Source organism: Protopterus annectens, chromosome 4.part0, assembly GCF_019279795.1.
Source record: "Protopterus annectens isolate FY-2018-M chromosome 4.part0, PAN1.0, whole genome shotgun sequence".
NCBI lineage: Eukaryota > Metazoa > Chordata > Ceratodontiformes > Protopteridae > Protopterus > Protopterus annectens.
In genome coordinates, this window is record NC_056733.1 from 279912689 (window position 1) to 279926961 (window position 14273).

At 45.4% G+C, this 14273-nt stretch overlaps 1 protein-coding gene across 4 annotated transcripts in view; it reads left to right on the forward strand.

The window, feature by feature from the left end:
• Positions 1 to 14273, forward strand: part of MED13L (mediator complex subunit 13L) — a 3068540-nt gene that overhangs the window by 2895608 nt on the left and 158659 nt on the right. For all 4 annotated transcript variants that reach the window (XM_044068259.1, XM_044068260.1, XM_044068261.1 and 1 more), the window contains one exon: positions 13036 to 13197. In XM_044068259.1, the coding sequence (XP_043924194.1) occupies positions 13036 to 13197 (162 nt within the window). The remainder of the gene's footprint in view (positions 1 to 13035; positions 13198 to 14273) is intronic.

Here is a 14273-nt window from a genome sequence, read left to right on the forward strand (position 1 = left end):
TTTCACTCTTGCAGTCCTGACTTATGGGATTTCCTGCTGTGGAAGCCTTTGGCCGGTCCGACTACCGGAGTAAAAATCTCCCTCCTCCAAAAGCTGGAAGATGCCCTTCCCTGATGTCAGTACACTTGGGTGTAAAAGGGAACCAGCTGACGCCATTACATCGGTCTTTTTTTGCGTTGGTTGGGCTGCACCAGAGAGGAGTCTTCCAACGCTAAGTACCCTGTTGGGGGAACTGTTTTTCTTGCTTTAACTCATGTCAGATAAGGTTAACAATAGTCTCTGGTGTGATAAGCAAATCCCACACTGAGACTTTCATACTTTGTGTGTCACCTGTCTAGGCCCGTTTCACGACTTTCCTAGTTGTTGTTTGTGCACCCGTTTCAATTCTAGGTCTTTCAGGCATAGTGCCGACATCTTGGCTAGGCTTCCTTTTTTGGCCAAAGGCTGAGGCTGTGCTAAAAACGATGGAAGACATAGGGAAATCTATACAAACTGTCAAGGACTTCCTCCAAATTCAGCCTCCTAGGTTTAGTAGGAATTTTTCTACTAAACACTGGTCTTTACCTCTCAATCAAAAGGCAGTCAGAGGAAGCCTTAGAAGGAAAGGCCTCAAAGACAGCAGCAATCACAAAGGCTTAGGCAGTGGTCCTCAAGAACCCTCTAGGCAGGGAGTTGTAGGCCACAGAGCCTTGGCAGAGAGCAGCGATGACCATCTTTTTCCCATACCGTACCCCCCACCCTCTTCAGAACAGACAGAAGAAAGCTATCTCTGTTCAAAATAAACTGGCCCCTCATTACTTCAGACAAGTAGGTACTGAAGGTTATCTCAGACGGTTACAAGCTCACTTTCAAAAAGCCATTAAGATACTCTGGTTGACCAGATGTTCCACAAAATCAAAGAGCTGAGGCCCTTTCTCAGATTCACAACCTTTGCTCACAGAGCTCAGTGGAACCAGTACCAGATCATCAAGTAGGGAAAGGGTTCTACTCCAGGCTATTCCTGATTCCCAGATAGAAAGGCTCTTGGCACCCTATCCTAGACCTGTCCATCCTCAGTTAGTCCTTGCTGGTACCAAAATTCAAAATGTTAACTCTTTAAAAACTTCTCCTCATGATATCCCCTCAGGCCTTAATGGTCACCTTGGACCTCAAAGAGCTTATTTGCACATTCCCATAGAGGAATCGTGCACATGTTTTCTTCACTTCAGGGAAGGTACCAGTCACTTTCAGTTCTCTGCACAGCCTATGGCTTGTCTGCTGCTCCCAGGATCTTCACAAAGTGTTTAGCTCCTCGGATCTCCTTCTGCAGAACAAGAGAGATCCAAATTTACCCCTATCTGGACGACTGCCTCATTCAAGCCACGAGTCAGTCAAAGCTCCTCAAGGATCTGGCCTTCACTTAGACCCTCCTCACCTCTTTGAGGTTCACCATAAATCTTCACAAATCCAACACTGACCCATCCACCAAGATAGTTTTCCTGAGGGCTTTTCTGGGTTCCTCCCTTCAAAAGGCCTTCCTCCCTTCAGAAAAGGTCTCCTTCTTCACTCAGTACTTCCAAAACATTATGAAGAGACAAATGCCTCTCAGCTAGGGAATTCCTCAGAGCATTAGGCTACATGGCACCTTGTATCCTCACGATCCCTCTGGCCAGGCCACACATGAGGAAGCTCCAGTGGTACTTCAAGAATCTGTGGTGCCAGCACTCATAGTCCCTAGAGACAGAAATTCCACTGATCCCTTGCATCGAGGAATTTGTATGGTGGACATGTACCCAGAACCAGGGTCTCCCCTTCAGGTTATTCCATTAGGACCACACTCTAACCACAGATGCTTCAGAGACAGCCTGGGGGCTCATTTCCAGCAGCTTCAATTCCAGGGCAGATGAGAAGATCAGTTCAGGCGCAAGCACCTTAACTGGAAACAGATGATGATAGGGAAAAGTGCCTAGTGGCTTTCAAAGATCAGTGGAAACCAGGGTTCCTGCTTGTCAAATCAGACAACACCACAGTTATGTCTTACATAAACAAACAAGTGGGCAGCCACTCTTACTCTCTTTGCCGACTAGCGGTGCAAGTCTGGGAGACGGCTTACTCTCTAGGGTTGCACCTTATGGTACAATACCTCCCAGGGACTCAAAACACTGTAGCAGATCATCTCAGCAGGAACTTGATGGATCCCCATGAGTGGCGGCTGCATCGGGAAACATTTCTCAGCATATTCCACAAATGGGGATCCCACAAATAGACATGTTTGCCACCAAAGAAAATGCTCAATTGAAAAAAAATTCTGTTCCAGGAGCAAACTACCCACAGTCTGGTGGACAGATGCATTCTCCTTCCTTTGGAGCCACCTGTTCCTTTATACGTTCCCTCCCCTGCCTCGTCTTCCAAGGGTCCTCCTAAAAATCAGGGAAGAAGGCTCAAGCGTCATCCTGATATCCCTAGACTGGTCCAGGCAGCACTGGTGTCCTCCGTTACTGAGTTTAACCAATGAAAAACCATGACAATTACCTCAGAGAGTGAACCTTCTGACTCAGGACAAGGGGTGGTTTGTGGATTCCAATCTACAGACTCTCAAATTTTCAGCCTGGATAATTGCACAAAGTACTACTCTGAGCTTAGTTTAAGCAGACAAGTTCAAGACATTCTCAAAGAGGCTAGAAGACTTAGTACTAGGAAGTCATACTCGGCCAAATGGAAAAGATTCTCCATTTGGTGTCAGCAGCAAGGCCTCAATCCCAAATCAGCCAATATTTCTGCCTTTGTAAATTACCTGGCTATCCTGGTGGACAGAGGACTATCCTTTTCTTCCATCAAGATTCACGCCTCTGCCATTTCAGCCCACATTCCTACTCTCTCGCCTATCTCTGATGAAACAATTCCTTAGGGGAGTGGTCTACCTCAGACCTCCTAGGAAACAACCCACACCTCCATGGGACCTCAATTTTGTTCTAGAAAAACTGATGCTACCCCCTTTGAACCAGCAGCTTCTGCCGTTTAAAATTTTTAACCTGAAAGACTGCCCTTTTACTGGCTCTCTCCTCGGCTAGAAGGGTCTCTGAGCTACAAGCTCTCATGGTGGTGGAACCATTTTTGATATTCCACCCAGATAGAGTATCACTCAAGACTAATCCATCCTTTATGCCCAAGGTGGTCACTGACATATCCTTGAGTCAAGCCATACACTTCCCCAAGCCTCAGAATGGGTGGAGGGGGGGGGTCATTCACTCCTTGTATGTGTACAGACAGCTTTGCTAATATATTGGCACAGCTAAATCCTTCAGGAAATAAGACCATCTCTTTGTGTCCTTTACCACTGTCTCTGAAGGTAAACCAGTCTCCAAACAGACCATCTTCAGGTGGATCTCCCAGTGCATTTACTTTTGTTACAGCCATCACGGTAAAAAGCTTTCTGAAACTGTAAGGACTCACTCTGCTAGGGCCACTTCTTCTTCTGCCTTCCTGAAAGGAGTGCCTACCAAAGACATTTTGGAAACTGCTACATGGTCATCTGTGCATACCTTTATCAAACGCTGCCACTTACAGGTTCATAGGTATGTACTAGGCTAATGACCCTGGAGCCTTTACAAGCCTAGCCCATAGGATTACCCTGACATCGTACCACCCAACCTTTGTTCCCAGTGCCTCTGTCATGTAGAGCCACTAGAGTGATCCCTGGGGTGAATTTTCTATTCACTCATAAATTCAAAATAGGGGAATCCACCTCCAACAGCAGACCTGTAACCAGTGGTGTTCCACAGGGATTAGTCCTGGGACCTCTACTGTTTGCAGTCTATTTCTCCAAAGTACAAACAAAAACTAAAAGTCTGTGGCTGATGAAGTTTGCTGATGACTACAAACTGGGAGGGGTCATAGAATCTCCAAATGACAAGATGGGTCTTAGACAAACACATGATTGGTGCCAAATTCATGGCCTTAAACTTAGTGCAAAAAAAATGTATTAGCATTCCTTTCGGTAAAAGCAGTGTTCCTACTAACTACCACATCAATAGCAACACCTTATGTGTCTCTCACTCAGTGGTGAGAGACCTGGGCACACAAGTTGACAGCAACCTTACCTTTGACCACCATGTCTCCACAGTGGTAAGAAGGGCATTCTATATTGCTCATCTCATAAGCAAGGGCATTGCCTCCAAAAAAAGAAGTTATTACTTCACTGTACTCTTCCATCATTGGGCCAGTAATTGAGCAAAACGCCCTTTTTGGTATGTACCTTTGTAAGCATCTGCGGCAGTTGGAGAAACCACAAAGGTTCCTCACAAGAATAATTCAAGGTCTTCACTGTCTGTCCTATGGGGATCGCCTGAAGTCACTGTCACTTTATTCTGTTTCATACAAACTACTCTGAGGTGATCGCTGCCTTGTGTATAAGGCAGTCTCTGACCCTGCATTATTGGAAATGCTTCATATCTGAAAGTCAAATGGTACACAGGTTAATCACTCTAAAGACCTTAACCTGGTATGTGACATATAAAACTTGCTGGAGGGACAGATTTGTTTCCCAGAGGATGTTCTTTGTGTTTCACTGTTGCAGTCATCACATTTGGGTTATCCCTGCCAGGGTAGCCCTCGGCCGACCCTAATAAGGCAGCCGACACCATTATATCAGTCTTTCTTGCCCTGGAGGCCGAAACAGAAGCAGTTCGCACGAGTGCCGGTCGGCCGCTACCAGACTTTGCGTCTACCGAATTGAAGTTGAAGTCTTCTAAAGCTAAGTACACCGTTGGGGATCCTTTTTTGTTGCACTAACCGATGTCAGAAGAAGTTAATAATTGTCTCACTTGTGGAAAACAAATACCACACCGAGACTTCCACTCTTATTGCGTCACTTGTTTAGGCCCAGACCATGACATCCCTCGTTGTCGCTTCTGTGCTTTGTTGAGTGGCAGAGCTATCTGTCATCAGGCCCTTATTGCAGCCAGATATTTTCGCTTACAGTCCTCGAATTCCGATATGGCTTCGGTAAGCCATCCAACAGCAGATCTTCCGAAAAAACATAAAGGTAAAGACAGAGGCAGACCGCACAGGTCCAAACCTACCGACAACGCTTCCGTTAAGCTAGTCGTCAGATACTCAGTGAGGCGCTTTCACAGCCCCTGATGCCCACTTCTCTTGATTCGTAGGCCACTACTGAGACCCTTTCAGAGTCCAGTATGCCGCAAAACTCTTCTTCGGCTAAGGATCCTGCGGTCATCTCATCCTTGGATGGGTCTGGAGCCGCTGAGCAGGCACTGGCTTCCAAGGAAGTTCTTTGCTCTACCGAATCTCAACACAAACCGACGTCTTCCGTCGCAACTGCCATTCTTACTAAAACTACAGATTTTCTTAGGCCCAGCGTACGAACCACACCCAAGAAACTGATGACCCACTCTCAGGCGCCTGCTACCTTGCTTCAGTCTCAAATGCTTAAAATGGCAGAAGACCTTATCATGCTGATCAAGGGAAGCCAAGCTACCCCCTCCAAAAAGAAAAGAGATCTGTCCCCTGTAGTTTTGTCTGAACAAGAGTCAGATGAATCTGATGAATCTCAATATGAAGACATGCAACCCGTCTCCACTTATGAGGATTCTGATGCAGAGGATTCCATTCCTTCAGCCTCTCCCCCAGAGGATTTTTCCTTAAGGGAGCATTTCCAGTAGGAGAGTCAGGACTACTCTCAGTCTAAAAAGAGACCCAGGGAATTCCTAGATCTTCCACAGCACAGACCCTTGGCCATCCCCTCCAGTCCTGGATGTTGTGGAAGATGTTTTCCTCAAATCCAGCTTAACTCCTGTCGCCTTTCCTCCTGCTCCCAGAAAACCAGACAGGTGCTGTAGAGTCCCTGACGTACACAAATATCTTTTTAAAAATCCTACAGCTGACCCTAAGGTCATTTCTCAAGGGCCAAAAGGGATTTATTCCCGAACATTGGACAGATGGGTTAAGAAAGTATACACCTCAGCTACTCTTGCTATCGGGGCACTAAATTGTCATTTCCATATGCTGAAATTTCAGCAGCATACCTTGGAACTCCTTAAACAAAAAATGTCTTCCTTTTCTGCATGGGCAGAATCTAAAAATTTACAAGAGTTAATGCATTCTGCAAGTCAAGTAACTAAACACACCTTGCACTGTGGTTTTGACACCCTAGAAGCTTCTTGCAGGGAAGCAGTCACTGGATCTGTCATTAGAAGGCATGCATGGCTTAAGGAACAGCCTTTGCCAGATCATGTCAAATCTAAATTGTTGGATGCCCCCTTGCACAAAGCTAATTTATTTGGCACTAAGGCAAAAGAGGTCTTAAAATAGATGGAAGAAAAAGCAAAATCTTTGCAAACAGTTAAGGATTTCTTGCAGGTCCAGCCCCCTAGATTCAGTAGGCATTGTCCCTCCAAACACTGGTCCTTTCCTGCTCCCAGTAAACCGGCCCAGCCTAGGCCCTGTGGAAGGAGACCCCTCAGACAGCAGCCCCAGGGAATGCAGAGATCTAAGCAGTGGACTGCCTCCACTTCAAAACCAGGGAGTTCTAAGCCACCCCCTTATGGTAAGAACTCACAATGACTCACCTTTTCCACCCCCCTCTGCCCGACCTTCACTTACCCCTCCTTTCACTCAAGCATCTGGACCACCACTGTCAAGGACCACTGGGTTCTGAACATTGTGCTTCAGGGATACAAATTTTCCTTCCACACCCTTCCAACCCCAAAAGGGTTCCCAGATTTACCACCAAATCAGTGGGTAGAGGCTCAAAAGCAAATTCTTTCCCTGCTCTCTATGAGGGCAGTAGAGCACGTTCCTGCAGAACAGATAGGCCAAGGATTCTACTCCAGACTTTTTCTGGTGCCCAGAAAAGAGGGCACCTGACGCCCCATCCTCGATCTCTCCTCTCTAAACACATTCCTGGTGATCCCAAAATTCAAAATGCTCACCCTCCAGCAGCTGCTACCCATGCTCTCCAAGGACGCTTGACTAGCCACCCTAGATCTAAAAGAGGCCTACCTTCACATTCCTATCAGGGAATCATGCAGGAAATACCTCCACTTCAGGGCAGGATCTCAGCACTTTCAGTTCTCTGCGCTTCCCTTTGGCTTAGCTACTGCTGCCAGAGTTTTCACAAAATGTCTGGCTCCGGCCATTGCCTTTTGCAGACAAAGAAATAGTCAGATTTACCCATACTTAGATGACTGCCTTATTCAGGCCGACAGCCAGGAGAGGCTGCTCAAGCACCTGGCCTTTGTAAAGACCCTACTAACCTCCCTAGGTACACAATCAACGAAAAGAAATCCAAACAGGTTCCCACCCAAAGGATAATCTTCCTTGGAGCAAGTCTGGACACAGCTTCCCAGATGGCATACCTTACTCCAGAGAAACAATTTTTCCTGACAGCCTACTTCTCTCAACTAGCCACCAAGCCCTAGCTAACTGCAAGGAAGATCCTGCGAGCTCTGGGGTTCATGGCATCTTGCATACTACTCATTTCATATGCCAAACTGCATATGAGGAAACTTCAGTGGTACCTAAAGAGCCTTTGGTGCCAACACTCTCAAGACCTGGAAACTGTTCTACCTATAATTCCTTGCCTCAGAAAAGATTTTCTTGTTGGGCAACAGCATGTTGCCACACCAAGGGAATGCCTTTCTCCCCACCCCACCCCCGCTGCCCAGACCCTCACCACAGACACATCAGACTACGATTGGGGTGCACACCTGGACGGCAGGTGCATACAGGACCAATGGAGCCAACAGCAAATCCCTCTGCACATCAGTCAAAAAGAGATGATGGCTGCAGCATGCCTTGATAGCTTTCAAGCCCCTTCTCTCTCCAGGGGCTCTCCTGATCAAAACAGACAACACCACTGTGATGTGGTACATCAACAAGCAGGGAGGGACTCACTCCTACCATCTGTACAGGCTGGCCATGACCCTTTGGCAGACAGCCTCTGCCATGCAACTACACCTGTTAGCACAATTCGTACCAGGCTATCTCAACTCTCTGGCATTCCAATTAAGCAGAAATCTTCTGGACCCACACAAGTGGCAACTCAACAGAAGTACTTCACCCTTATAACTCAGAAATGGTGAACCCCGAAGGTCGAGCTCTTTGCCTCCCACACCAACCATCAGCTCAGCAAATTATGCACCAGAGAGCATCACTGCATGGCTTGGAAAATGGATGCCCTGTCCTTCCCCTAGGTCAGTCTATCAGTCTGTGCCTTTTCTCCCCTACCTCTCATCCCCAGGGTACTGCTCAGAATAAGGGAGGAAAAACCAAGGACCATTCTTATAGTTCCAGACTGGCCCCCGCAGCACAGGTACCCTTTGCTGCGCAGCCTGTCCTCGCTACCCCCATGGCATCTTCCTCCAATTCCAAACCTTCTGACCTAGAGGGAAGAGGAATGCATGCTTCCCCAATTGCAGACACTCAGTTTGGCAGCTTGGCTTATTGCCTAACCCCGAACCAATCTGCCAACCTCAGTAAACAGGTTCTAGATGTTATCCATGAGGCCAGACGTCCTAGCACCAGAAAGTCTTATGCTGATAAATGGAAAAGGTTCTGCACCTGGATCCAGGCGAAGGGAGCCAATACGGCACAGCCCTCCCTTCCTCTCATCCTGGATTACGTAGCTGACGTACTACACAGTGGTCTGTCTTTCCCCTCTATAAAAATTCATGCCTCTACTATGTCTGCTCATTTTCCCACTGAGTAGCCCCCTTTCTCACTCCCCATGATCAAACCATTCCTAAGAGGGGCTAGCAACTTGAGGCCACCCAGAAAGGCACCAACCCCAGCTTGGGACCTTAACTTTGTATTGGAAAAGCTCGCCCTGCCCCCTTTCGAACCAGCTTCTTCTGCAGAGCTAAAATTTCTCTCCTGGTAAACAGCATTCTTTCTGGCCATCACTTCAGCCGGAAGAGTCTCTGAGCTGCAAGCCCTCATGGCTGTGGAACCCTTCATCATCTTCCATGCAGACAGGGTATCCCTCAGAACTAACCCATCCTTCATGCCCAAGGTGGTGTCCAGTGTGGCTCTCAACCAATCCATTCATTTGCCCACCTTTTTTCCTAATCCCCAGAACAAGGGGGAAAGGATTCTTCACTCTCTAGATGTGCACAGACAGCTCAGATTCTATCTAGACAGGACTAAATCCTTCAGAAAGTCTGATCAATTGCTGGTTAGCTTTGCTACAGGGTCAGAAGGCAAAGTCATCTTCAAACAAACCATTTCCAAATGGATAGCACATTGCATCCATTTCTGCTACAAACAGCATGAAAAGCCTCCCCTCAAGGGGGTCAGGACACAATCCACCAGAGCAGCCACCACCTCTGCAGCTTTCCTCAGAGGAGTCCCCACCAGGGACATCCTGGAGGCTGCCACCTGGACATCTGCTCACACTTTTACCAAGCATTACTACTTGCCCCTCTTCTCCAAATCCAGGACAGGGTTTGCCTCTGCAGTCTTACAGGGCATTCTAACCAGCCCCTAGTTTCATTGACTGCCTCCACCCTTTTCCTCAGCTTTGGGAATCAACCCAAATGTGATGATTGCAGCAGTGAAACACAAATAACATAGTACAGTTGTGCACACTTACCATAAATGTAGATGTTCGAGTGTATTCACTGTTGCAGTCCTGGTTTCCTTCCCTCCATCCCCCTTTGTTCTCTTTCTCCTTTTACTACCTTTCTAACTTGTTGTTCTCCTTTCCTTACAAGGGATATATTGGTATTTATTTTCCACTGGTGGGGTTTCTTCCACCAGAAACTGGACTCCTACTTGGGAGCTCCTGACAGGTTAGGGCAAGAAAAGCTGATGTAATGGCATTGGCTGCCTTACTTTATACTACTGATGACCTGACGTCAGTCCTCAAGTGACAGCAACTGACAGAGAAATACTAAGTCTGTGGTATTCAGGCCGGCCAAGGGCTACCTTGGCAGAGATAACCCAAATGTGATGCCTGCAACAGTGAATGCACTCGAACATCTACATTTATGGTAAGTGTACACAACTGTACTTTACCACATCTTTGGAACAGACTCCTACTTCATGTCAAACAGAGCACCTCATTGGCCCTCTTCAAAAGCAGTCTGGATGATTGAATGGGTAAGCATAAATTCACCCTAGGGGTTCCACCTGTACCCCTTTTGGACAGGGGCAGTAGGTGCTGATCGTGGAAATAAGAGTAAGAACTTGGCTAGGCTTGTAAGGGCCCTAGGGCCATTAGGCTAGTAACTTCCTATGATCAGCTTTCTCCAAGTGTAGAGCAGGATTTGCTACTGCTGTCTTGCAGGGCATCCTCTCTTCTTTATAATCTACCTTCTGCCCTCATCTCAGCTTTTGGAATCATCCCACAAGTCAGGACTACAACAGTGAAACATGAAGTGTGCAGTTGTGTACACTTACCATAAATGTAGATGTTCGAATGTATTCACTCTTGCAGCCTTCTTTCCCTCCCTCCTGCACCCTCTGTACCTACAGTAGTAGTCTACTTCTATTTTCTGAGCTATCCAGATGACGCCTCAGGGTGTTTCCCCTGCAGGCCCCTTTTTCTACCTTTGTCCCCTGCTTATGCTTCATACTAGGGGCACCTACCTTTTAAGGGGCAAGAAAAAACTGATTGCGTTGGCTGGCTCCTTTATATCCAAGCGTACTGACATCAGGAAGGCCATCTTGTCAGCCTTTGGAGGAGGGAGATTTTTACTCTGGTAGTTGGGCCGGCCAAGGGCTTCCACAGCAGGAAATCCCACAAGTCATGACTGCAACACTGAATACACTAGAACTTCTACATTTATGGTAAGTGTACACAACTGTACTTTTCTAAGGATATGTGAGGCATATAAGAGGGTTGGAAGCAAATATGGTGAGGCTAGAGTTTTTCTTGTTGGGTTGGTAAGGAATTGTTTGGCTCTTTAAAGGGAGCCAAGTTTCTGGTGGATATTTTCAATTGTTTGAAGTGTCTGTTCATCAAATTGTAGATTATCTGTTATGATGCCCACTAATTTACTATGTAGTGCTACCTCAGTTTTAGTATTAAGCTATAGATGTAACCAAGAAGGATTCTTTTTGATTGAGATAATGTTTTAAGGGTGAAGAGCATCAGTTTTGTTTTATTGGGATTGTGGAGCAGGTTTGAATTTTTCAGACAGGTTTCAATTGAAGAGAAAGAAATTTGAGTGATTTTTTGGGTTTGAATATTGTGGGACTGTGACACTAGCCACAACTGGCTAGCTCAAAAGTTCCTTAACTTTGTTAATTCAAATTCCCTGGAACAAATTGTTCAAACCCTGACAAGAGGAGTAAACATTCGAGATCTGGTCCTTACTAACATGTCAAACAGATGCTCGGTCACAACTGTCAGACACTCATTAGTTAACTCTGACTGACCACACAACAGTCAACTTCAAGCTGGCACTAACACCAGAACTCACAAAGGGTGAAATCAGACTAAAAAACTTCACCAAGGCAAACTATACCTTCCTAGGCAAAGGTGTAAATGCATTCCAATCCCCACCCCAAGCTGGAAGTGTGAGTTGCTTAAGGCCAGATTGGCTTATTCTTCTGTAAAAGTCCACTTACCTGCCATTTTTGCATGTCTGCCTCTGTCCCCACCCTTAGTCTCTAGGGTGGACGTTAAGCTTTTTCTTAAAGGAGTTGTTCATGTCAGACCTCCCAGGAAATTTGTTCCTTCACCCTGAGATTTGAATTTTGTACTGGACAAACTCACCCACGCTCCCTTTGAGCCTGCTGTCATGGCTTCCTTAAAGCATTGCACTTAGAAGACTGTGCTGCTGTTGGCCATCAGTTCTGCTAGGAGAGTCTCTGAACTCCCAAGCTTTAATGGTAGCTCAGGCTTTCCTCATTTTCCACAAAGGTAGGGTCTCTCTGCAAACTAACCCCTCTTTCATACCCAAGGTGGTTAATTATTTGTCCCTTAACCAATCTATTAATTTACCTACTTCTTTCCCTCACCTCAAAATTCCAGTGAAAGGGTGTTACATACTTTGGACATGCATAGACAACTCAGATTTTACCTGGGTAAAACCAAGTCCTTTAGGAAATCAGAGCAACTTTTTGTTTCCTTTCACCCTGTGTCAAAACAGACCATCTCTTCGTGTATTTCTAGGCTATTTTTTTCTGCTGTATTTTCCATGGTAAAAATCTTTCTTCCTCAATGAAAGCTTATTCCACTAGTGCTGTCGCTTCATCTGGGACCTTTTTCAAGGGTTAGACAGGAGGCAGCTACATGGTCTTCTGTCCACACCATTATCGAATATTACAAGCTGGATGGCATCTCCAGATCCAGAGCAGGGTTTGCAAGAGCAATCCCACATGGTTTTGTAGAGAGTTTCTCTATTCCATCCTCCCTTTCCCTTTCTTGAGCTTTGGTACTCTCGCTCATGTTGTGAAGACTGCAACATGGGAGTAGAAGGACATATAACAGTTGTGTAAAATCTTAGCATAGCCATAGATGTCATTCTCTTCCATGTTGCGGTATTCTGTACCACCCTTCTTCCCCCTTGGTCCTTGTATTCTCTGGATGATAGTTTGCCTCTCCTTTTATACTTGGACTGGTGTTCTGACTGGGATATTCAGTTCTGAGGTTGGTATGTGCGGACATCACTTTTATGGCCTAATGCATCCTGCTGCCTTCGTGTGATGTCCCACGTACCTTGCAGTCCTAAAAGTCTTTTGTATACTGGCCAGACGTTCAGGTCGCCTAGGCAGAGAATCCTTCATGTTGTGAATACTGCAACATGGAAGAGAAGGACATCTGTGGTTATGGTAAGATTTTACACAACTATTCTTTACTATAGGTACATTTTTTTCCTAACAGTTGTTTTGATGTTTCTGGTTTATTGCTGCAAAGGCTACAGTATTGTGTAATGATTCATTTGCACTGTACGCCACCATATACTATTAATATTCCATCTGTCCTTTTATTTTCATTCAGTCACCAGTACAGCTCAGCATTTTACATCGACACACGAAGATTATTTTTTCCATATGATGAAGAAAAATGTGTTGCTTTCTGTTTTGCAGAGTCAGGGAGAACGACTGCTTTCCCGAGAAGCTCCAGAGGAACTGAAACAGCAGCCGCTTGCTCTTGGATACTATGTATCCACTGCCAAAGCAGAGAGCCTTCCTCAGTGGTTTTGGTCATCCTGTCCTCAGGCTCAGAACCAATGCCCACTGTTTCTTAAGGTAAAACATGCTTAAAACAGTAAGGTAATTATTCATCTAATAACAGGTGTATGGATATAGAAGTCAAATATTTCAGAAATTTTTGTAACAGTTAAGTGTTTACATTAGCAGTTTTCAGTCATATTCTTTTTAACATTTTAGAAGTATTTCTTTTTTAATTTGCTGCATGTAAGCTCTCAGGGGAGATCAGAGATCATTCTGTATCCATTTTCTTGTCTGACATCAGGTTTTATCCAGACTGTTTTAAAAATATTCTCCATTGGCTAGCTCAGGGATCCAAAATGTACTGCATTTTTCCCTGCCTCTTCTATTGCACTGAAATCTATAGCATACTTACTGGAGGGAGATTAGTTTTATTCTATGCTAGCAACAGAACTGAAACTAATAAAGCTTCATTTTATTAAGTGTTCTTTAATTCTTCCCTTTTCCTTACTTCCTCATGTTTTGTCTCCAACTGGTAGTACTGACAGTGATCTGCGTTTGTAAACAGCAGTAATAGTTTATGCTTTGTATTTATTGCATACTGTACTTCAGGTATTGGTGCACTGTAGTACTAGGAAAGGTCAAATGCAGCAGTCCAGGTCTTGAAGTTTAGTACAGTGCTAAGTGCTGAGCAAAAGCCCATTGTGGTATAAGAGGAGATGGGGATTGAAAGAGGAATGAGTAACTGACATATTTGCATACCTGGCAAATCAAGTTTCTAGTTGCAAACTCCATCTCTCATGGCCTTCTGCAGTAATGAAATTAAGCATATTTGAGAGGCCTGATAAAGTATTTCCAATAAAATTTTATCAGATCTAGGTGAGGAGGAGCTCTGCTGGTACTAAAAATAGTGTTTTTTTTAACAAGTATTGATAAGTTCCATGACATTACTGTTATTTTGGCTTTAGAATTGTGCTTACTTTATTGCAGATAAATTGCCAGTTAAAGCATGAGCTAGGTCAGTGGTGGCAGACCTGTAACACTCATGTCAAAGGTGACACACCACATTGTTTTGGGTGACACAGCAGCATTCACCAACACCGAGTTACCTAGGAAACTGAATGAACAAAAATACAAGAAATATGTGACCCTGG